Raw genomic sequence first — 23,658 nt, 5'->3', positions numbered from 1 at the left:
CTCAATTTAGGCTTTCGTAGACCTATTTGGCTATATGCAATGAGGTTTCCATTACAGCACAGCACATGTTCCATGAATGAATGAAGGCGGATGCCTTGTCTCGCAATAAGCGGATGGAAATCCCGACACTCTTTCAACTACATAAAACTTAATAGTGAACCATCAAATGCCCCACAGATTTCAGTGGCCATCAGTTCCAACATTTAGCAATATAATCAAACAGTCCAAACGTAAATTAAATCCCAAACCAAACCGAACATCTTCTGCCTTTAATAGCTGCTCCAAACGAAACGCATGTCTCACAATAAAACGCACCATGTAAGAAATAAAGGCCTGCCTCGAATACAAGCCTGTCCCACATAAAGGTGCTGTGCTTTGCGCAGCCTACCCCAGCCATAATTTGAGGATTTATGATAGTCTGTCTCCTAAACATTCCTCATCCAGACATGAATGAAAGCATTTGAAAACAAAACTCACAGCCATGGGTTATTTTGAGAATGATTTCTCTTCTGCATTTTCCTAACCGTTAAAATGAGGCATGACGAGGCATTGTAATAATGTTTACAGAGATACACTGTAAGGTTGGCTGCAAAGATTAATCTGCAGACTGTTACGATTGACTGTGAGAGAAAGTGGAATAGAACATTATGTCCAATATTTCAATATATGGTTTAATGTTCTACATTATGTCCAATTTTTCAATATGTGGTTTAATGTTCTGCATTTCTCATTAGTAGGTCACTTTGATACTAAAAGGATGATTCTATGTAATGACTGTATGATATCTGTACTGTCCCTGTGTATATCTGTGTGTGACTGTATTTAGAGATAAGCAGGAATATTATGACTTTGCAGTGTTTCACTGTTCTGCATGGCTGCGTCTGCTCCAGATTGCCAGGCTGCCACTAATCAGGGTCTGATTCAGTGTAGTCCATGTGAGATGGGATGACCAACGCCATCTCCCGTCAGCCTGGAAGGATACTTAAACCCTAACTATTTCCTTGTCTAGTTAGAGCAGCTGATGGATCTTTAGGTGAAGTCATGCTGTCTCTCCCTTGATGCGCATCATTGTAAATAAACTCTGTTCCTGATTTTTCATACTATTGGTCTGACTTGGTCTCTATTAAATCTATGGTATCAAAATTACCATCAACTGACACACACGCACATTATCGAAATCATACGCTGGACACTTTAGGCTATAGTCTTGAGTGAGTCTACATGGGTTTAGTTAATGTTTGGGCTATATAATAAAACCACACTTTAAGTGATTGGTGTAAACCGGGACATTTTAGTGTCCCGACAGGCTTTTTCGCACGCAACTCAAAATCTGGACTGTCCCGGTTAAACCAGGATTCACACATTCTGTGTGAGTTGAATAACTTGATTTTCAGATTAAATGTCCATACTGGTTAAGAAAGACGTGAACAGTCTCTAAAATAAGGGTACCTTCCTTAGTATGCATCATTGAAAGTTTGCACGGTCTTTTAAAACGCACATCTTTTTCTCTCTCTCATTCTCGGAGGTACAGTAGTCTCCCAATTTGCTCTGCTGCCAGCTTGTGCCTCCACATCGCCCAAAATGTTTAATTACATTGCATTGCATTGTCCACATTTCTAGCTACATTATCATGTACCAGCATTTTTGTTCAGTGAATCTTTTGTAAATTGCTTTACAATTACCGTCGGGCCCTTCACTCCTTCGTCCGTCTTCAACATCCCCGGTAGAATTCTCAATCTTTTTGGTCTCTATATGTCCAGTTACATAGTCTCTTGTGTCTGTTCTTGGTCTTGGATTTTGTGAAATAAATTTCTAAATGCGACTTATAGTCCGGTGTGACTTATATAGACCTATAGGTTTTTCCTCTTCATGACCCATTTTTTGACTGATGCGACTTATACTCTGGAGCGACTTAGTCCGGAAAAGAAAATACAGTAAATAAATGTGGAAAAAGATAAAAACTTACTAAAATCGAAAACCTCCTCCGTAATATTCTCACTATATATTGTGGTATTATCCAGAGTGTAACCAATGAGATGTGTGTATTTGTTTTGTAGCCAGCATTATGTTCCAGTACCTTATCTCCTTTCACAGCCATATGCAGTGTCCTTGGCTGGACTTCATCAAAAGGTCAAAAGGTCCTTTTTTAAGTTTGCAGAAATAAAGCTAACTTTTTACTGTAACTTAAGCCCTCAAGTCTAACACTGTATTCAAAGTACAGTAGCAAAGGCATACACAATGTTACTGTGTGTGCCTGCATGTTTGCATCTTCATTGTTGGATGGATTTTCACCTTTAAAACCTTCACCTCTTGATTATCCCTGTTTCATTCCACTTGCATGGCTGAAATATTGGTGCTAGGCCTACATTTAAAAGTACAATTACCCAGTCAGTGAGTGTATCTTTACCATGTGCAAGTTAAAACTAATACAAACCATTTTTACAGACATTGATCAATAAAACCACGCACTAGACTATCTTTGCAAGCACAATTTCGTTGCTTTATCTCTGGCATGGAAAATTTGTTTGTCTTGTCAAGTTTAAAATAGCCTACAGAATATAGCCTAAATGATTCATGTGGGCGGCCTGAAGGGAGCTCTACTGTGATCTCCATAAACGCCAAATGTAGCTTCTGTAAAAGCTACTGCACTATGCTACATGGTCAAAAAACAGCTAAGCTATTGAAAAGCTATATGCTTCTGAAAATAGCTACGCTACCAAGCTACTGAGAAATGGGTTATGGGTTATAGAGACATGCTGCCACCGGCTGCCACCCCAACATGCTTTTTGTCAGACATGCCGCTATTCCGACATGCTGCCAATCCGACCCATTTTATTAGGCCTACCGCCATTCCGACAGTCTACCAATCCTATTTTGATTTACAACTACAATTGATAACCGTACCGGCCCGCCACCTGATCATCATTCATTATAGCAGCCTATATGCATAGGGTCTCTGACACGTCGCTCGCCCTCAAAGCCCATCAGTTGTGTTTTACCTTGGTTGGTTGTGTCTGATGACGTTCTCACCAGCAAAGTTAAATCAAAACGTCACCACCAAAGTCAAAAAAGGGGTGCAATCTGTAGATGTGAACAGTTTATGATTTGGCCTGAAAAAAAGTTCAGTCAAAATATTTTTTCACTTTAATCCCTGGCTGTAGCCTAATTGCCTAGATTGGAAAAGTCAAATATTCTAGAGAGAAAGCTCCCGTAAACAGCGAAAAAGTATAGTAGGCTATAGGCTATAGTTCCCCAATAGCCTACTCAGTTAAGTCATCGATAACAACACTGAGATTCGCATAAAACTCAATCGAATAGGCTACACATCCATGACAGCTGATTCGATGACAGGGATTTGGGGGAGGTTTGTTTTAGGCTACGTTGTCCAAAATATTCCTACACCAGTGGATGGATGCTCAGAAGATCCAGAGAGGTACAGGCTGAGTCGACTCAGCTGTTTGTCGCTGAAAATTGTTGATTAAATTGTCATGGACGTATTTTTTACCAAGGAATTTATTTTGTTGGTTTTAATGCAAGGTAGGAATATTTTATTTGAACCTAAATGCACGTGTCAGTTCTTCTGATTTCATATGATGTCACATCGTAAGACGTTAGTTTTTAAAGGATGCTGCACAAAGTTGGTCCTAACCTGTAAATTGATATTTTGTCATATTCTCTCTTCCTTGTTCTAAAATGTAAAGCAGGGTAGTGAACTAGCTCAGCTAGAGAGTTGTCCTAATGACACTAATGACAGAATCATGAATCTGACTCTTACAGGTTCAGTATAGACAAATTCAAATTAAATAAAGAAAGAAAGAATGAATGAATTAATTAATGAAATAAAACCGTTCTGTGCACATTACAGTCATAATACAACATACAATACAAAAGAAGACAACTAAAGAGTCTCAACATCTGAAATGTAAATGTAACCAGGGAATGGCAACCCTGATGCTATCTGTGAATTCTAAACATTTTCAGCCAGAGTATACTACAGTAGCCTATGCATTTGTTAAATTTGAGGGTTAGTGTGTGTATGGTATGATAACTTTGTTGAGGTCATTGCAAATCACACATCACCTCACCAAAAGGTTTGGATATGCAAATGCTCAGCATGTGTCTTCCTACACTTCTCCGTATATACAGTATTGTATGTTATTTGTATGTGTTTTTGTTAAGCTTCTGTGTTTGGCATGGTATCTGTGTTGACTGTGGTGCTGTTTCCCACATCCACAATGACTTATGGGGGAACTTACTGGTTAAGTGTATGAGTGACATGGTGTCATTGTGGTCAGGCAGAGGGGCTTATCTCACCCAAACCACAAGGCCTTTTGTGAACTTATTTCAAAACAAGATTTTGTTATATATTTTTCAGTTATTCAAAGAGCAAAACACAAGAAAAACGCTGTGCATAATTTTAACTTTGTACATTTTTATACACATTTACCTTTATGAAATCTCATGCCGTCGTACCTTTCTTCTGTCAGTTTAAGTATGCAAATATGCAGACTTGAACAACTTTTCATGTGACAGCGTCCTATAGAATCTGGAAACTGGTTCCTCATTAAGTTACAAATCTGTTGATAACAAAGATCGAAACAACAGAATGTTACTCTAAACTATAATAGTACAAGCATGTTACAAATTCATTATATTGATTGCAGTTATGAATTTGCAAAATAAAAAGATACCCGCACACTGTTTCTATAAGCTCCCAGAGTGGTTTATTAACACAACGTTTCGACCAGAGGTCTTCGTCAGGTATCGTCAGGTATCAAAAGATACCAAAAGAAGAGAGTGCAAATTCATTCAAGTTATGAATTTGCACTCTCCAGGGTGCTGAAACTTTTTGCCTCTTCTCTGGGAAAATATAAAAATATGAACACTATATATGGATTTCGCGATTTCTAATATTAAAGCCTTATGTTTCCAGGATCGAAAGATGTAGCTTTGAACTTAGGGCTCTTCTTTTTAATGTATAAATGTGTTTTACTGTAACCTTGTTTTTATGGCAGGTTCATTGATTCCTTGTTGCCAGAGTTTTAATGTAGGGACGTCAGGAGCCAAAGTGTTCTCTGGACCTGCGGTGGAGGAGTTTGGTTACACCGTTCAGCAGTTCACCAATCACCTGGGGAAATGGTATGGCCTCTGTGTGTATGCCCGTATATACCATGTCTCTCTGTGTGTGTGTGTGTGTGTGTGTGTGTGTGTGTGTGTGTGTGTGTGTGTGTGTGTATGTGTGTGTGTGTTACTAAACAATTCTTAAGTAAAGCAAGGTAGTCCATTTGTGTGATGGACATTCAGGGTTTATTTGTCTAGCTTTTGGATGCTTTCCCATAAGCATTATGCTGGGGCTATTATACACAAGGAAGAGGCAGAGTTAAAAATAATTAAGCTCTTTTGAACTGGAGGAACCCTGCTGGGTGTGTATATCTATTTCTCAGGCCGACTGTGTGTTCCCTTTAGATGAGGTCAAATCACACACACACACACACACACACACACACACTTCATACAATTACCATTCAAGACTGCAATGTGTAATCTTTTTTCAATAACGCTGGCAAACACTAGTGATCTGTTGACCCTATTTTCAGTGTTTCACTTTAAAAACCAAGAGTGTAATAGCAATTGTGATTCTGATCCGGTGGACCTAGCTGATCCTTGATGTAGCATACCATCATGGAAACACAAAAGGGTTTTGGATGTTTGTTTTTTCTTTCTCAGCAGGGTTCTGTGAGTAGGAAGCGAATACATTCACGTCCTAAAATCCCCAGGAACTCCCCCTCTTTCTTCCCAGGAAAACTGCATCATTAAACTAACGTCACAGTTCACTGTCTCAGTTAAATAAACCACATGCCCTTGTGCCAGAGAAACCTCTTTGAATTGGATGTCAAGGCTGACAGTGACATTGCCCACTACTTACTCACAAAATGCCGATCTCTTTAACTTCAAATATAAGTTATCCTAGAAACACTCAGGTTTAGAGGCAGGATGTAACACATTAATTAACATACATTAAATAAGATGTTGAGATATCAATTTTACATACATAATATGGTTGTTATTGGTACGGTCCTCTAGGCTGCTGGTGGGCTCTCCCTGGAGTGGAACCCCTGATAATAAGAAAGGGGACATTTACAAGTGTGAGATCGCAGGCCCAGGATCCAACTGTGAGAGACTGAATCTCCAAAGTAAGATTACAGCTATATTTGTGAACAGGAAATTTAAACAAATCCCACATAATGAAAAATACATTGCTTTTTTAATCTATGCTTAGTTGAAAGTACCATTAGTAGCACTAAATAAGTGTCTTTGTGTGTCTATACAAATCAAATGTATTATTATTTGATGAGCTGAACAAAGTGCATAACTCGTCTTTCCCATTTCAGATTCAGTCACCATTCCCGGTGTGGAAAACATTAATGTCAACATGAGCTTGGGCTCAATTATAACTCAGCCCACGAATGAGGCGTTCATGGTAATGTCCACTACCACAAACATCCTAGATCATCCCATTCTTCTAGTTTCCTAAAACACTAATCCAAACTAACAGTAAGTTGTGTGTGGATCACCCTCAGACGTGTGGGCCACTTTGGGCCCAAAGGTGTGGGAGTCACTACTTCTACCCTGGAGTCTGCGCTGAAGTCAGCGCCCATTTCAGTCCACTTCAAGCATTCTCTCCAGCCCATCTAAGTAAGAGCTTTATATTGTTCCTGGGCCACAAAGCACAATGGCAAAAAAGGATGTTTATAGTCCTGCATTTGTATTATGGTCCCTTTCCTCATTCTTCCCTGAATAATTTGTACTTTTAACAAACATTAATTAGCAATGAACTCCTATGAACTATCATTCATTTCTGTCATACGTACTTGTTTTACTATAACTTACTATAACAAAATTACTTTTATGGACAAAACTCTGGTATTGTAATACAGATCATTTTCATTTTCAGATCATTTTCAACAGTAGAGGTTGGCTACTAGTCTACAAGACTAATATAGGCTACTAGTTTGAAGTCTGATGTAATGGTCATTGTTACATTTTTGTCCATTAATTAACAGACTGTGGGCCAGTGGACATAATGGTTGTATTGGATGGGTCAGACAGCATATACCCATGGCCATCAGTTGTTGCATTCCTCAAAAAACTACTAGAGAATCTGGAAATTGGACCTGATAAAACTCAGGTCCGTTTTTACAGTAATCAAATTATTTTTAAAATGATAATGTAAAGATTCAAAATATCACATTGCCGTTTAATGTGTTTAGGTCAGTGTCATGCAGTATGCTGTTGACACATCTTTTGAGTTTCGGTTCAACTCTTATGGAACTAAAGAGTCCATGCTTGCTGCAGTGTCTAACATGCCCCAGAAACGTGGGGACCAGACCAATACATTCTCAGCCATTCAATTTGCCAGGTAGTAATTTAACATTACTTAATTGTCATTTTAACTTCTATGTAGTATATATCATTTTAACTTCTATTTGATAATGTAGTATTATATTCTATGTTCTCTCTCAATATTTTCCACATTTTCACTGTGGAGAGAATGTGTGTGTGTGTGTGTGTGTGTGTGTGCATATCTGTATATATGTGTGTGTGTGTGTGTGTGTGTGTGTGTGCGTATGTGTATCAGTGAGTATGCTTTCCTCCCACAGTATGGAGGACGTCCAGGAGCCACTAAAGTGATGGTGGTGGTGTCTGATGGGGAGTCTAATGATAAACTCATGCGAGACCAAGCGATAGCAGCATGTGAACAAGAGGACATCACCCGCTTTAGTATCGCTGTGAGTCTGTCATTTGAACTTAATAGAAAGTCTGTTTAGAGTCTGTGTAACCCATGTGACTGTGCCTTTAAAGGTCCTCGGCTACTACAACAGGAACAATATAGACCCCAAAATTCTAATCACGGAGATGGAGTCCATAGCCAGCACTCCGACGGAGCGCCACTACTTCCATGTGGCGGCAGAGGAAGCTCTCCTGGAGATCGCAGGAACTCTGGGTGATCGCATTTTCAATATAGAGGGTATGTGTTCATTATACAGGTCTGGTTCTGCTGTTATAGGCCTCTTAAGGTTTGGTTGTGTGTGAGTCGGCACTAAAGTTCACTTATTGATTTGGTGTGAAATGTGTCTTGTGTCTTTTCACTGTAGGAGTTGGGAAAGGTGAAGACTTCCAGATGGAGTTTGCCCAAGTTGGTTTTAGCGCTCATCAGACCAGCAAAGAGGTGTCAATATCTCCCTTCTACTCTCAGCCTCTCAGCCACCTTGATGTATTAGTGCTGTAACTGATAGTTAAAATGAAACCAAACACCCAGAAGCGCTCAAGCACTTGGATCACAGCTATACTTTATCTGCCCCTCAGTTGAAGAACAAGTGCAACCTGGAGCTAGATGAGTATTTGTATATAAACATGATGTAGATAGATAGATAGATATAGATAGATAGATAGATAGATAGATAGATAGATAGATACTTTATTGATCCCCAAGGGGAAATTCAAGGTCTCAGTAGCATACAGACATCATACACAACATGCACTTACAGCAGAAAGAGTAAATATAAGTATATACATATAACAAAACTCCACTGTACAATAGAGACAGTAGAAGATAAGAAAAACTAAAAAACTAAATACTAATATACTATATAAATTAAATTTAAAAAATGTATTTAAAAAAATCCACAGTGTGCTTAAGGATGATCAAGCATGAGGCGCTTGCAGTGACAGGGCCGGGACTGGGCCTGTGTGCATGGTAAGGTGCTCAAGAGAGTGAGTGTCATGGTGAAGGTGCAAAAAGTAGTCCAACAGTGCAACAGTGCAAGAATAAGGTCTAGAGACCAGCATAAATAAATATGGACAGATAAGAGAGTAATGTATAGTGTAGACAAGGTAATATAAAAACTATATCAGTGCAAGAATAGGTTAAGGTAATAGGGTTACAGCCATTCAGTATTGTAGCAGAAGCCATTGGTCATATGTGCTAATATAGCATAAAAAACAGTGTAGCAGTAGCCTAGAAATCTAGACGCGCCCCTAGCTGGGCTAGTCTAGCAACTCTCCGTTGGCTTGTGAGCTCCAGAAATCGAAACTCAATCAGGCCAATGAAATCGTGTATAGAGTCGTTAGGTGGGCTTAACATAATGATTGATGGCAGAGTTGCAACGGTTTGGCTTGAATTCCCTGCTACTTGAAAACAAATAAGATGGATGTTACTGTTGGCGAACAGTGTGACACGAGTTAAACTTTTATTAAGTTGGCAAACGTTTGAACTAGCCAACTATCTCCACTGGTGGGAAAGGCATGGGACTCATAGCGCTGCCACTGTCCTATTGCGTGCAGAGGGAATTTGAAAGACAACTGATTATCCCGCCCCTCGGACTGAGCACTGCGAACGGTGAGTGCCCAGACCCTACATTTTAATGTGGGTCTGGCTCGTCAGGCTAGTGTAGCAGTAAAACAGTAGTAAAACATTAGGCTGTGGACAGTAGTAAAACAGTAGTGGACAGTCAGTACTCAAACATCGAGAGGGTGGAGAGGCAGACAGACTATGCAGAGAAGTCTATCTCTCCTCTTCCCTTTAGTGAAGCATTGAACAGTTCAATGGCCCTGGGGACAAATGACTTCCTCAGTCTGTCAGTTGTGCATGGCAGTGAGCGAAGTCTCCAGATGATCAAGCTCTTTTGCTTTATGATAATATGATGTTATCTAACAATATATTTTTGGGGGGGATTAATCCATTAGCTGTTATACAATCAGTTGCATAGAATGTCTATTTTATGTATTATGTGAAATTTCAGTATTGAAAACATATTCTTTTTATCCATCTCAATGTTCTTGTCAACTTTGTTATCTGTTATAAAACCACATCATAAAAGCCACAATGATTTATTATGAAGCATGACATCTGCACTGAGAGATGACACTTCCTCTGGTAGAATATTTCAGATAGGCACTGAGGAATGTAATACTCCTTAATTTGCACAAAATGTTGAAGATATTGGAGTGAATCTCTCACTGATTAAAAAAATTGTAATATGATCAAAATCTATGAAATTCTGCTTTCATACATGCCATATGGTAACTAGTTTGAGGCTAGTATGTGGAGTTACGCCACAAAATGATGGGAAGTGTCAACTCTGTTATCGTCTATGCTGTCACTGGATTACATAGATACAAGATAACAGAGTTAACAGAGTTGAGCTGTTTTCTACACATGAAGTGTACCCCGAATTATAGAATGAACCAGTAAATTATATTGAAACTAGATGTACCGCATAGCGGTACAAAATATGACCGCCGCTCAGTCCTGTACATCCGTTCCGCGAAAATAAATCACACTTCAATTTGTCTCCATATTTTACTCCATCCCCCACTCTTAAAACTTTTGTGTATGCTTGTTTGGCATGCCTGAGTGTGTGTGTGCGGCTGCACAGAAAGTACCCTACTGGTGCTGAAAAGGTGAATAGATTGTAGAATAGCCAAAGAAGATGTAGAATTGTTATAAAACCTTTAAAATCTCTAAACAATCACAAGTAGGGCAGTTCATCACAGTTCATCCATTGCAACTGGATTGATGAAAGGTCAACATGAAGGGCTACATTGTATTTGGGAAAAGCAAAAGGTATCAGCATAATGTTATTTATTTATTTATTTTTTTATGTATTTATAAACAAAAACATCTCTTGTCAGTTCCATGTCGCTTTTCAACAGCTATCAAAAAACAAAGGTCATTTTTGGATGGATGGATTTTTTGTGAATGTTTCTTCTTCTACATAAGATTTTTTTAGTCATCTTTAGTTCATGTAATAATTTTATTGTCAATGCACAAATTAAGTAACAGTAGTCTGAAACGCTATTGTTAATGCACAAATTAAGTAACAGTAGCCTAGTCTGAAACTAAAATGCTGTTTTACATCTAACCAGTGGTGCAAATAACTGACATGTCCAAATGGGCCTTGATGAAATGCGCCGCTAGACTGTTCATACACATTTTAACGGGCCAAAGTTGAAAAGCTTTTTGTCCGCTATTGTTAGTGCAAATATAGGCTGATTCATGTTCCCTTGCATTGTTTAACTGAGGTCCATGGCTAGTCTGGCTTTCATCAGACCAAGCTCAATCTTTAAGAAATCAAAAATAAATAGCGGGAGCAGATCAGGCTGGGTTCACCCAGCCTAGTCCATAGGCACCGATATTGTTTAATTTTTCCGATTGAGATATACACGCCTGGCTATTCTAAATGCAAAAATGCATCAGGGAGTTATGACAAAACGGTAACTAACAAACTAGATCCTAATAGAAAGTTGTTAGCTTCCCCTAAGCTACAGGTAGGATTATAAGGTAGGCCTATTGACAACATAAATTGTCAATAGGCTATGCTGGCTAACACAAATAAAATCTCCTTTGAAACCAATGGCTTACGCCTTTACAGTATCAAGCCGGACTTAAACTGTCATATCGCGAAAGAAAAGTTGTAATAACATTCACGCAGCTCCATGAGTCAAGGAAAGCGAATGAAGTAGCCACTTCTAAATGGGACCCACTACACAGTAGCTTAAGGTGTTTTGCTAAAGCAGCCATAATGAAATGAAGGTGTCATTGTTTGATACTTCACACACACGTGCTTTTTAATTTCACAGACTACAACTACCAAGCTGTAATCAAAGCACATCGATTCCCTCTCACACCCTGCACGCACTTAAAACAAAAATAAACAGGCGCCTCAGTCTCACGCATGTATAGGCAAACTGTATCAGACCGGTGTAACGTTGGTAAATCTTCCATTGCACAGAATGATTTTGTAGCACGTGCAATAAATGACAGTCGAAAGATACAAACAGTGCTGCTATCAATTTGTTTGGTATAACCGCATTTATAGTTTTCTACAAATGCAATCAATCAAATGCCTCCATCACTCAACCAACGCTTAACGGTAACATTACCTAGGTCCTTATTGATATTACAAGATTAACGTACCTGCAGTAAAACCAAGCATGTCCGAGAAACATCCTTAGATTTATTTTCGCTTCAAGAAGAAATGGGAATTACACTTCATGTGAACATCGCCCTATCCTTATTAGATGTTCGCTGGGTAAATTACAGTCCTTGTATGAAGCGCCCATTGTTTTTCCAACCCACTTTTAACTTCCAACAAAATTACGCCTCACTGCAACGATGCGCCATCTAGTGGACAAACGACTACTACTCGCCAATACTGAAAATGCAGCCATGATGATGATGATGAATATTTATTTTGGCTTTCTTTTAATCCTACTGATTTTCATTTTTTACCGGGGGCAAATCACAAATGAGTGATTATGAGCCAGGTTGATGTGGGCCCTTGAGACCAACATACCATAAAAGATTCACAGAGAACTGTGTCTGCCCTACCCTCCTTTCGGGGTCCAGTCCAGCGGGGGCTGCAGATGAAAACCAAAAAATGACGGTTCCATGCTATCCATGTGGGGGTACATGCTCACCAAGTTTTGTGTACCCCGGTCTTTCAGTGTCCCGGGAATCCTTGTTGGTGCACGCCACTAAATGTACACATAACTTATTTTATTGTAAGGCCCCCATGAACGAAAGTACACAAAACTTGGCATGCATTCAGAGGGTGTCATAATGATCCTACTCTTTTAATTTCGTGCAGTTTTGACCTTGTCAGCCAGAGATATTGAGATGAAAACACCTCATTTTTTGCTTTTTAATTTTTTAACTAGGTGGCGCTATACATGAAATAAGTGGTAATGGGATGGGTTGACATGCCCCTTAAGACCAACATACAAAAAAAAAAGGTGGACCTCCTAGGCCCCTACGGTTCTCGAGATATTCACAGAAAACTGTCTCCGGCCACCTACAGGCCAGTTGGTGTATAGTAACATAAATTAATTTATTGTGTGGCCCCCCATGAACGGAATTCCACAAAACTTGGCGTGCATACATAGGGTGTCATAATGATCCTACACTTCCAATTTTGTGCAGTTTTGACTATGTTAGGTCACAGATACCTTCAATTACACCACCTCATTTTTACTTTTTTGTGTTTAACTAGGTGGCGCTATACATGAAATGAGTGGTTATGGAATGGGTTGACATGGCCCCTTGAGATCAACAAACAAAAAAAAAATGGTCCTCCTAAACCCTACGGTTTTCGAGATATTCACAGAAAACTGTGTCTGCCCTACCCTCCTTTCGGGGGGTCCAATTCAGCGGAGGGGCTACAGATCAAAACGAAAAACGATGGTTCCATGCTATCCATGTGGGTTACATGTCCATTGTTTTCGTGTACCCCGGTCTTTCAGTGTCCCGGGAATCATTGACGGAAATTTGGGCATGCGAAAAAGAAAAAATAAATAAATAAATAAATAAAAAAGAAAAAAAAGAAAAAATCTGACTAAACCTATATGACCGCCGCTTCGCTGTGCGGCGGTCATAATTATATGTGAATCATGTTATGCGTATTTCTGCATTTCTGCATATGCATATGTTATGTTTTATTTCTGTGTTTATTGTTGTGGCTGCTGTAGGGAGTGGTGATGTTAGGAGCAGTAGGAGCATATGGTTGGAGTGGAACAGTTGTTCATCAAAAGGGTCAGACATCTGATGTTTTACCTGAGAAAGCTTTTGAGAGCATCCTGGAGAACAAGAACCACAGTTCCTACATTGGTTAGTAGTCTTGTCAAATGTATCAATTCTCATCATCTACAAACCAGATTGGCTGTGGGAGATTTTAATTGTCTGGTTTAAGTCACTGCTAAGACCAGTACTTTGTTTGCTCCCTCAGGCTATTCTGTGACATCGCTGAGGCACGGCAGCACTGAGTACTTTGTGGCTGGAGCCCCGCGGGCGAACCACTCTGGCCTGGTCGTGGTCTACACACTGGACAGCTCAGCACAGGCCTCCATCATAGACACCCAGAGAGGGACTCAGGTAATATCACTACTATTGTTGTTAAAACACTCCCTGTGTACAATGTATATTTGTTTCAGACACTGGATATAAACATATGTAGGCCTATCAATGATTTTTGATATATTTACAGTATTTTAAACTGACACGCTGGATTTGTGTAGTTTAGTATTTGGGCTATGGTTGAAGGGGAAGATTTAGGGGAATTTATTGCTATTCACAGTTCAAACCACAGAATGGTCTGTAAGGGACTTCTTCAGTGTTCACGTTACCCATTTGAAAAGGTTCTGGGTTGTATGGTTTGGGTAACTGTAGTTGGCTGTTTGTGTACTGATATCAGGAAGAGCCTAGTCTGATGTGCACTGTTGCACAAGAATCTTGGTCTCAAAGTAACAGAGCATAACCTTTCAAATGTGAGGTGTAATGTTGATGTGGGGTGAATAGAAGCAGGGACTATTCAGGGTTATGATTGTGGATTGGTATCTATAGCAAGGAGGGTTTGGAGGGATTGCTACAGAAAGGTTAATGGGAGGGTGTTAGGTGAGGGACATTAGTTTGGGGTTAAGGATAGGTTTGTGGGAGGGTATTATACATTAAAGGCATCTGTTTGGGGCAAAGTAAGGTTTAGGAATAAGTTTAAGGCAATAAGTTTGAGGTGAAGGTTAGGCTTAGAGATAGGGTTGGAAGATTAGGGTTAGGATACAGTTTTTTGGGGTTGATAGATAGGTTTGAGAAACCACCTTCAGAAATTGCACTATGCTTAAAAACTGATATACAGGTCACAGACTGAATACCAGTGGTGGCGTGTTCTTTTGTAGGTGGGCTCCTACTTTGGCAGTGTGCTGTGTCCTCTGGATGTGGACAAAGATGGCGTGACGGACGTGCTGCTGGTGGGAGCGCCCATGTTTATGAGTGAGGACAAGAAGGAGACGGGGAAGGTCTACGTGTTCTCCATCACCAACGTGAGTAAGAGGCCTGCTACAATCAAAATATAGAACACTGTGTTTTTAAGAAGCTACTGTTAAAGAAAAGCAATAGTTATGCACTGTCAGGCACTTGGTCAATTTATAGATTTCTATATTGCTACTGAATTGTAAATGAGATTGATGAAATATTTGCAAGGACTATTTCAATCATACCTGCATCCAAATCATTGCAGGGGATTCTGGGTGACCAGGGCTTCCTGGTGGGTCCTTCAGCTGTGGAGAATGCCCGATTTGGGATGGCCATCTCTGCCGTGCCTGACCTCAACCTGGATGGATTCAGTGACGTTGTGGTGGGAGCACCTCTGGAGGACAACAGCCATGGAGTCATTTACATTTACTTTGGAGACAAGACCACTATCCGACTGCATCACTCACAGGTTGGCATACCATGTTATGTCAATTGTATCTCACACTAGTTATTTTGGTCATCAACCAAAACTCTTTGTCAATTACTGTATTTTTACTTACATATTGCACTTTATTGAAGGCCACAGACCACAGGTGTAGGGACAGAGCAAAATCCTAACTAATCCTAACACAAATACTTTACAAGTATTGAATTCTTGAAATACCTCATCAATATGTAAGCTGCTCACTAGAGTGAACAAACAGAATGCCCCAGCTCTAAGACTTAATTTTGGATATTAGAGAATTATGGGAGTGAAGGTGGACCCTGCGCTGCAATACTTTGGACGCTCTCTAGATGGCAGTGGAGACCTGAATGGAGACACCATCCCAGACATCTCAGTGGGGGCTTATGGGAAGGTGGTGCAGCTCTGGTAAGTCTGACCAAATGCCTCTTTAAGAGATTCACTTGTTAGTGATTTACAAGGCTCTCTGTTCTGTTCTGAAAGTTATATCGTAGCTCTGGCTCAAATCCATGTCTCAGATCTGGTCCATTATCTCTGAGCTTTAAAGATGGTGTATCGCTGTGAAATGCTTTTTCTCATGTCAAATGAATCCTACACCACTCTAGAGTGATGTGTGTGAAACAAGCGATGACAGATATTACACAACCCAAAATATCCAGAATGCCAGGACATTCCATACTGATATGCCTGCTATTGTACTGATATGCCTTTCCCAGCGGTCAAAGAGCTAATTTGATTGACATGGGAACACTACAGTATGTGTGCCTTCACTGTCTGCCAACTGTAGCATCCGTCTTGTGTTAGTACCCATTAAAGGGACACCAGGCAAGCCTGATGTTTTTTCTCTACGAAACTCCCCCTCGCTCGTCTGAAGCTCTTTTCCTTTTCTTTGCGTCTTCCGTCAAGGGTTTTCACTGCTTCTTCGCCGGCTCTGCCATTATACACACGTTTGCAACAATCTCTAGCGTTTTGTTAGCCTGCCTCTGTACTGTAAACTGATCCTGCTTCGGTCGGCGGGTAGGATACACCGAACTTGCAAGTGGGATATTCTTCCTACAGGCAGTAGGGGCGGGCGAGAGAGCCTTCATTCGCCCTGTAATGAGTCATTTAACCATATACCGACTTACGAAGATGATTAATTAACACGAAAACGTTGCCTGGTGTCCCTTTAAACATTTTTAAAACAATCCCAAATAGATTACAAAGTGAGCAATAGCATTCTATACGGAAGTCTAGACAGTTAGAGAAGTAAGAGAAAAAACAATTCATCACACGTTTGTTAAATGACTATGCCATACTGTTCCTAGCTTTACACTCATAACCATGACTGTGATTCAGATGACTGACAAAGCTCTATTTGTGTGGTGGTAGGTCTCGGGGAATAGTTGTGGTCACTGCTGAGGTCTCCAGTATACCAGAGAGAGTCAGCATCCTGAACAGAACCTGTTCTTTACGGGGGAGGATGGCATCCTGTTTCAAGGCTAAGGTGTGCTTCACTGCCCAGCTCAGGTCTACTGTACCTATGGGACCAGCAGGTAGGCCACCACTCTTACTCCTTGCACTGACCTGTAAGCAACACTCACCCGAGAGTTAAAACAGAAAACTGAGACAAACTTTGTCTTTGATATTAAATATTTTAATTTTTTTCTTCTGTCTTTGATACCTTTATTGAATAATTCATAGAACTTTTCAAAACCTTTTAAACAACTAAAGTGAATATTTATAAATGACATATTGAATATATATAATTAATATTTAAAATATTCATATTTATAAATATAAAGTAGCCATAACCTACACAATCATCCTGGATGCGGACTTGCAGTCTTCCAGAGTCAGTTCCAGAGGCCAGTTCAGTAACTCAGAGCGCATTGTAAAGAAAGACATACATATCACCACGCAGCCACTGTGTGAAGACCACATAGTTTATGTGCAGGTGAGTTAGTATTCTAAGAAATAATTATTAATGCTATGTTTCTGTGTTTTTATATGTTTTAATAGTGAGTAATAGAGAACCTCTTAAACAGATGAATGGACTAAACTCTGTCTCTGTCCTACAGGATTCATCTGACTTGATGAATTTGTTTGCTTTACGATTAGACATTGCTCTCCAAGCATCAGATTCCAACCCAGTTTTAGATGTATTCAGTACAACAGCATGGGACTTCTTTGTGAGTGTCAACTTGAACATAGAACAATAGCAGTGATATCATTAAAATATCATTAAAATCATACAATGGTGACGATTGTTAAATAATATGTGTTTTATGATTATGCTAAAATAAGACTAATTTTCATGACTTTGATCAGAGATAAAATGATCTACAAAATACAATGGTATGTCTTCTATAACATGGATTAAGCCTAGTCCTACACAGAAATCTTAATTGACATTGAAGTTCTCTTTTAACTCGGACCAGGCTTAATCCTTGTCTGGGAAACTGTCCCTGATATGATTGCTTCTTGCTTTTTTCCAGATTCCATTTTCAAAAGACTGTGGCACAGATGATGTGTGTGTGAGTGACTTACAGTTGAGAGTGTGGAACAGTGGAGAGCAGTTAAGGTAGACTTTTACTTTGTTACATTTTACAGCAATTATCTGTACTTTTACTCCGCTACATTTTTCCACAACACCATTGTTCCTTTTTACGATACATTTTATGATCAGATTTTTTTTCTCTCTGACAAACACGTTTGTTTTACCAGGCGGCGGGGTTGCTACCAAAGATTCTGGAGCGCTACGTGCCCAGCTTCTAAATCTTTAAAACATAAGCTTCTAATCTAGACCAGGCAAAGCGTGAGCTTGTAGCCATCTGCATTCGGTAGGCTATATTCACCAGACCCATGGCTACACTGGACATGCAACTGTGTTCTGTGCCTTTCTCTGTCTGTTATCTGAAGCGTTAGGGCCTCCTCTGCGATGAGATTGCTATCCGCGGATCAGCGAAGTTACAGGCTATGTCCATGCATCTGTCACACGTCTGATCATTTGCGGCACAAATTAATGGTAGACTATTATAGAACCACTGGCCGAAAAAAACGTAGCATTTTCCAGATTAGGAAATATTTATTTTGTGTGTGATCAAATAAAGAGCGCTCATTCAATGTCTATGTGCGTCTGCGCAAGTGAAACTGAACCTAATCATAACACCTTTCTCAGCAACTTTTCTGTTCAATCAGCAGAATTGGCATTACGATCCATCCGACGTTTCCCTTGTCTACCCCGTTAAACTTCAGGCTCTCGTGTTTTGCTGAATGATATTTTACTCAGCAGATCACCCTAGTAGATAACCAGAATTACAGTCTCTAGAATTTTAGGTCAGAATGTAAACTGGGCCACAGATGGTAAGCACAATTGCATTAGCTTAAATCTAGTCGAGTATAACCTAAAACTAGCTTAATTAAAATGCCACAGCCCATACTAATCTTTCTTTTAGAATATAGATATTAAGAGAATAAATCATTATGCAAATACTTTTACTTTTAATACTTAAAGTACATTTAAAAGCAGGTACTTTTTACTTTTACTTAAGTAGGGTTGTCATTGTGGTACTTTTACTAAAGTAAATATTTCTCTGTGTATTTGTACTTTTACTTAAGTACTGAGATTCAGTACTTCCTCCACCACTGATGGTGACACTAACCTGTGGAGATAATATCTGCCTACATGTTTCAGTTCCTCTCCCATGTTGGTCAGTCAGAAGAACAGACGACTGTCTTTCATGGTATCAGTCACCAATAAGAAGGAGAATGCGTACAATGCCAGAGTCTCTGCCACGTTTTCTAAGAACCTCTTCTATGCCTCAATCACACAGCCTGTATGTATCTCGTTATATAATGTGATGTCAGTTAGTACAGATATACTACTAGGTGTTCCACTTCATTTGTTGAATTATTATTGTTGTGTGTGTGATTTTAGAATAATGTCACTGAGGTGAAATGCACATCCACTGGAGAATTCCAAAACCTGTCCTGCCAGGTGGGCAGCCATGTTCTCATGAGAGATCAAACAGTGAGTCTAACATTAGGTGTTTGTGCGTGCCTGTATGTGTGTCTCTCTTACTTTGTGTGTGTGTGTGTGTGTGTGTGTGAGAGAGAGAGAGTGTGAGTGTGTGTGTGTTTGTATTCTTTGGTCTAACTCCAACTGCTGTTATGAACAGGTGACTTTCGAGATGATTTTCGATTTTAATACTGATCAACTTCTGAGGAAGGCCCAAGTAACCTTTGAAGCCCAAAGGTACTCTGATTCTTCTATCTCCATCTCTACACTACAGTTACAAGCAGTCACTTTAAATTTAGTGTAGGTTGCTAATAGTATAATAATGTGAAAACTAACTGAAGAACCAAGGGCCTTCTCATTGTTGTCCTGTCTAACCTGTTGCAGTGATAGCGAAGAGGAGAACCCCACAGATAATGTGGTTCATCATTCCATCCCTGTGCAGTATAACTCTGAGATCATTTTTACAAGGTACGATGACAACAGATCCTCGTTGAAGATTTTTGTTGATCAGTCAATCATATTTTATTGAAGATAAGACAGGCTCGTCTCAGTCATTTTATGCTAAGTTAAGTTAAGTTATACTTTATTGTCCTGTAGGAAATTTGTCCTCTGTATTTTACCTTTATCTGGAGGTAGTGTACACACATACATACACACACAAACACACACAATTGGAGTAATGAGCTCACTACAAACACACACACACTAGGAGCACACACCCTGAACAGTGCAGCCCCTTGATCCGGCGACATTGGGGGGTTAGCTCAAGGGCACCTCATCCGTGGATGTGGGAGAGCACTGTTCAATCACTCCCCCCACCCACATTTTTCCTGCCAGCCAGGGATCAAACTAGCCACCCTTCAGTCACAAGTCTGATTCCCTGACCAGTAGGCCACAAATGCCCCTGTATTAAATTGTCAAAGAATGCAAGCTTCTAACTGGCCATTTTTCCTTCCTTTGTTCTCATCAGGGAAGCGGATATGTCTTTTTACGTGGTTGACAAAGCTTACCAAGTTAGGACTGAAATGACAAGTTATGAAGACGTTGGCCCAGAATTTAACTTTATGCTTAAGGTAAGGGTTTTACCATCAAGTTACAAATACAAACCGTTTCCTCAGTAATAAGGTTTTTGAGGAATACTAGTGAAATATTAGTAAACACAAAATACTGTAGGTCATGCTGATTTGCTCAATTTGTTTATGTTCTCTAAAAAGTGCCTAGGAAGCTGAATAATAATGTTGTGGTGTTGCTTCCAAAAGGTTTCTACGGGGAACTTCCCAGTCAGTCTGGTCTATCTCACAATCTCTCTGCCAATCAAAACACTTCTGGGAAACCCTTTACTCTATCTGACTGGAGTGACAACAGCCCCCGTAAGTTATTCGACATACATATTAAGAGAATGTGCCACAGCTCATGCACCATGAATAACTTTTGGCCCTGTGAAAAATAATGTTTTTCTGGAAGTATGAATGTCCTTATACTGTGAAGTGCCTTTTAAGTGCCTTTTAAGGGCGTGGTGGAACAGTGGTAACGTCACTGCCTGTGACAATCGGATGGCCTGGGTTTGAGCTTTGGATACAACCATCTGCTGATTACCAGTCAACTTTTACTTTTTTTTAAGTATATATTTTTAGGCCTTTTGACTTTATTCAGATATGATAGTGAAGAAACTGACAGGAAGCGAGTGGGAGAGAGAGGACTCGTGGGCACTTGTGTCCCAGTGCCCTAACTTTTACTTTTAACTATGATAAGTATGAGTATAACATTAATACTTAACACACATTAGCCTAAGTAAGTAGTAACACAAGATTGTGTTATTATGGGCCAGTTTCATGCACATGGAATAGTCCTAGACTAAAAGAGAACTCAACGAGTATGAAGTCCACTTGTGAAGTTATTTAGTCAAGGATTTTGCTTAATCCATCTATGATTGGGAAACAGGCGTGAGAGCCTGGAACCAGACAGCCCACACATCAAAACTGTAATGTTGGCATTTCTGTCTCTGTAATATGAATCATATTACTTGGCGCTTGAATGGTATAGTGTGTGTTTAAAATTATCATCTCAACATCAGTCAACAATTTATTTTTTCCCCTCTGTCATTTTTTCCATTTGTCATTTCCCTCAGTCTAGTAATGTAAGCTGTGATGTGAATGGGGTTCTCAAGACACTGAAGAAAGGCAGATACCTCCATTCACCCACCTTCATGAAAGAGTCCTTCAAGGGCATTGATAGCCTGGTGTGTGTTTTTATATCTCTGTGTATGTGTGTGGGAGGAAATCAAGTGGATTATTTATTAGCAATCACACTGGCATCAGAGGAGTGAGCTTCAGTCCTATCCACTATAACAAATAAGTCCTTATGGACTGGTCTACCTACTACTCTGTATATTTGTTGAGTTGGAGATGATGCAGTGAAGAGTTTTTTTCATGTGTGGGAACTGAAAAAACTATGTAATTGCTATGATATGACAAAATGATCACAAATATTAGTGAATAAAAATGTTTTGTTATGTATGACAAGGTATTTACCTCAAACATTGTTCTCTTTTTCCAGGACTGCAACACCTCACAATGCCAGACAGTGACATGTGTTCTCAAAGACACGGTCATAAAGAGCCACTATTTTGTAAACGTTACAACACGGATATGGAACAGCACCTTTGCTTTAGTATGTACTGTAAATCTTACACATAATGTAATCATTTAATGTCAATATTTTCAGCATTGGCAGCCTAGAATGTGCTGGAATTATTTAACATTTCCATTATCATTTTTGAAATGGAATTTAAATCCAGTCATTTGTAAGAAGGAACTAGATGCATCTTTGTTTCTAAACTTCCACAAGTGTACCAGTACAAACAGATACCTGTGTTGTTCTGCTGCTTACAGGCATCTTTTCAGGCCTTGTCTCTGAGTGTGAGTGCTGATATTGAGACTGACATACCAGATCTACTGGTGATTACAGACAAACACTGCAAGGTACAGGACTTATTTTACACATCTGAATGATATATCTTTTATACAACCTAGGGGGGATTTGTACAATAAATGTCTATGTAATTGTGGGGAAATCTTGTTTTATGGGTGAGCTGGAGCAACGAGACACTAACGGAGTCTAAAAGTTCTAAACAAGTCCAACGATTTGTCAAAGAGGGGCTAACAAATAGGCTGTGAAAAGTTCAGTGGTGAAAGTTCAGGAACATTCAGTTCCAACTTTTAGCCCTTTGAGACTATCAGAGGACTTTATACCATCATTAACTTACATGTATAAATATTACAATTTACTATTGATGTTACACTGCCATACTCTGAGAGTAATGAGTATATGTATTGTTTGTCAGTGGATCATCTGTGAAACACTGTATTGACCACTGCTAATTCTCTCCACTAAGGTGAAGGTGACCATCATCAAATCTGGAGGGAAAGGGGACATACCCTTCGTTATAATTGTCGGAAGTGTGCTTGGTGGTCTGCTTCTTTTGGTGATTGTAACATCAACTCTGTGGACTGTAAGTGATTGCCTGGAAAAGGGAAGATTGAGGGCAGCCGTGGCCAACTGGTTAGCACTCTGGACTTGTAACCGGAGGGTTGCCGGTTCGAGCCCCGACCAGTGGGCCGCGGCTGAAGTGCCCTTGAGCAAGGCACCTAACCCCTCACTGCTCCCCGAGCGCCGCCGTTGAAGCAGGCAGCTCACTGCTTCACCTCACTGTGTGTTCACTGTGTGCTGTTTGTGTTTCACTAATTCACCGATTGGGTTAAATGCAGAGACCAAATTTCCCTCACAGGATCTAAAAAGTATATATACTTATATATATACTATATAGATGTCCCTTGAGTTTATGAACACTTATCCAAGCTCCCTCAAGAAGGGTAGTTAGTCTGTGGTCTGTGCTGTTCCGGTGACAGACTTTGTTAATTAGGCCATGTCTTGCTTTTTCTGAAGCATCTTTGAATTTGTGTTGAATTAAGTTGGTCATTTAAGAACATTGTGGTATGAGTTATATGGTCTGTGTTTCACCAGCTTGGTTTCTTCAAGAGGAAGCACAAACAGCTGAGTATGACTGGTAAGAATGAGACCGACTGAAGCCCTCGCACAAGAACACACCAGGAGAACAAAGTCCTCCCCGTTGAAGAACTTGGGCTACTACAGAGCCCCCTTTAACCCATCTGAGCAGCCAACACAGTGTGGGCTTCTTTAAAAAGCAGTTGTGTGTTCTGGTCAGACAGAATGGGAGGCCTGCGGAGAGGAATGATTGGTTAACCAGAGGGTCTCCATAAGGAGTGGGTTAATATGTGACTAATGGCTCAGGAACTTAAGATGGGGGGAAAGGATATTCGCTAAAGTGGCATGAAAGTCTAGACAACTAGGGAAATCATTATGCAGGCA

The 23,658-nt window shown here is 39.9% G+C and overlaps 1 protein-coding gene across 1 annotated transcript; it reads left to right on the top strand.

Annotated features, from left to right (window-relative positions):
* The first annotated feature begins 3,408 nt into the window (after positions 1-3,408).
* On the top strand, positions 3,409-23,527 carry LOC125304181 (integrin alpha-2-like). The gene is made up of 30 exons (XM_048258249.1): positions 3,409-3,433; positions 5,016-5,139; positions 6,085-6,194; positions 6,393-6,481; positions 6,582-6,696; positions 7,065-7,189; positions 7,272-7,420; positions 7,640-7,790; positions 7,864-8,029; positions 8,157-8,230; positions 13,531-13,669; positions 13,788-13,933; positions 14,731-14,874; positions 15,072-15,275; positions 15,547-15,677; positions 16,641-16,804; positions 17,057-17,205; positions 17,330-17,440; positions 17,747-17,832; positions 18,946-19,087; positions 19,189-19,281; positions 19,430-19,506; positions 19,654-19,737; positions 20,240-20,342; positions 20,529-20,639; positions 21,398-21,508; positions 21,826-21,939; positions 22,161-22,250; positions 22,664-22,780; positions 23,293-23,527. The coding sequence occupies exons 1-30, from the start codon at positions 3,409-3,411 to the stop codon at positions 23,353-23,355; spliced, it is 3,507 nt and encodes a 1,168-aa protein (XP_048114206.1). The 3' UTR covers positions 23,356-23,527.
* Positions 23,528-23,658: the final 131 nt, after the last annotated feature.

The sequence above is a fragment of the Alosa alosa genome, chromosome 12 (assembly GCF_017589495.1).
Source record: "Alosa alosa isolate M-15738 ecotype Scorff River chromosome 12, AALO_Geno_1.1, whole genome shotgun sequence".
Classification (NCBI taxonomy): Eukaryota; Metazoa; Chordata; class Actinopteri; order Clupeiformes; family Clupeidae; genus Alosa; species Alosa alosa.
This window is presented reverse-complemented; position numbering and strand designations above follow the sequence as displayed.

Coding starts and splice junctions, on each gene's coding strand:
- LOC125304181 (XM_048258249.1), top strand. CDS start 3,409: ATGGATGCTCAGAAGATCCAGAGAG. Junction 15,678..16,640: donor GGGAAGGTGGTGCAGCTCTG/GTAAGTCTGACC, acceptor GTGTGGTGGTAG/GTCTCGGGGAATAGTTGTGG. Junction 17,833..18,945: donor AACAGTGGAGAGCAGTTAAG/GTAGACTTTTAC, acceptor TACATGTTTCAG/TTCCTCTCCCATGTTGGTCA.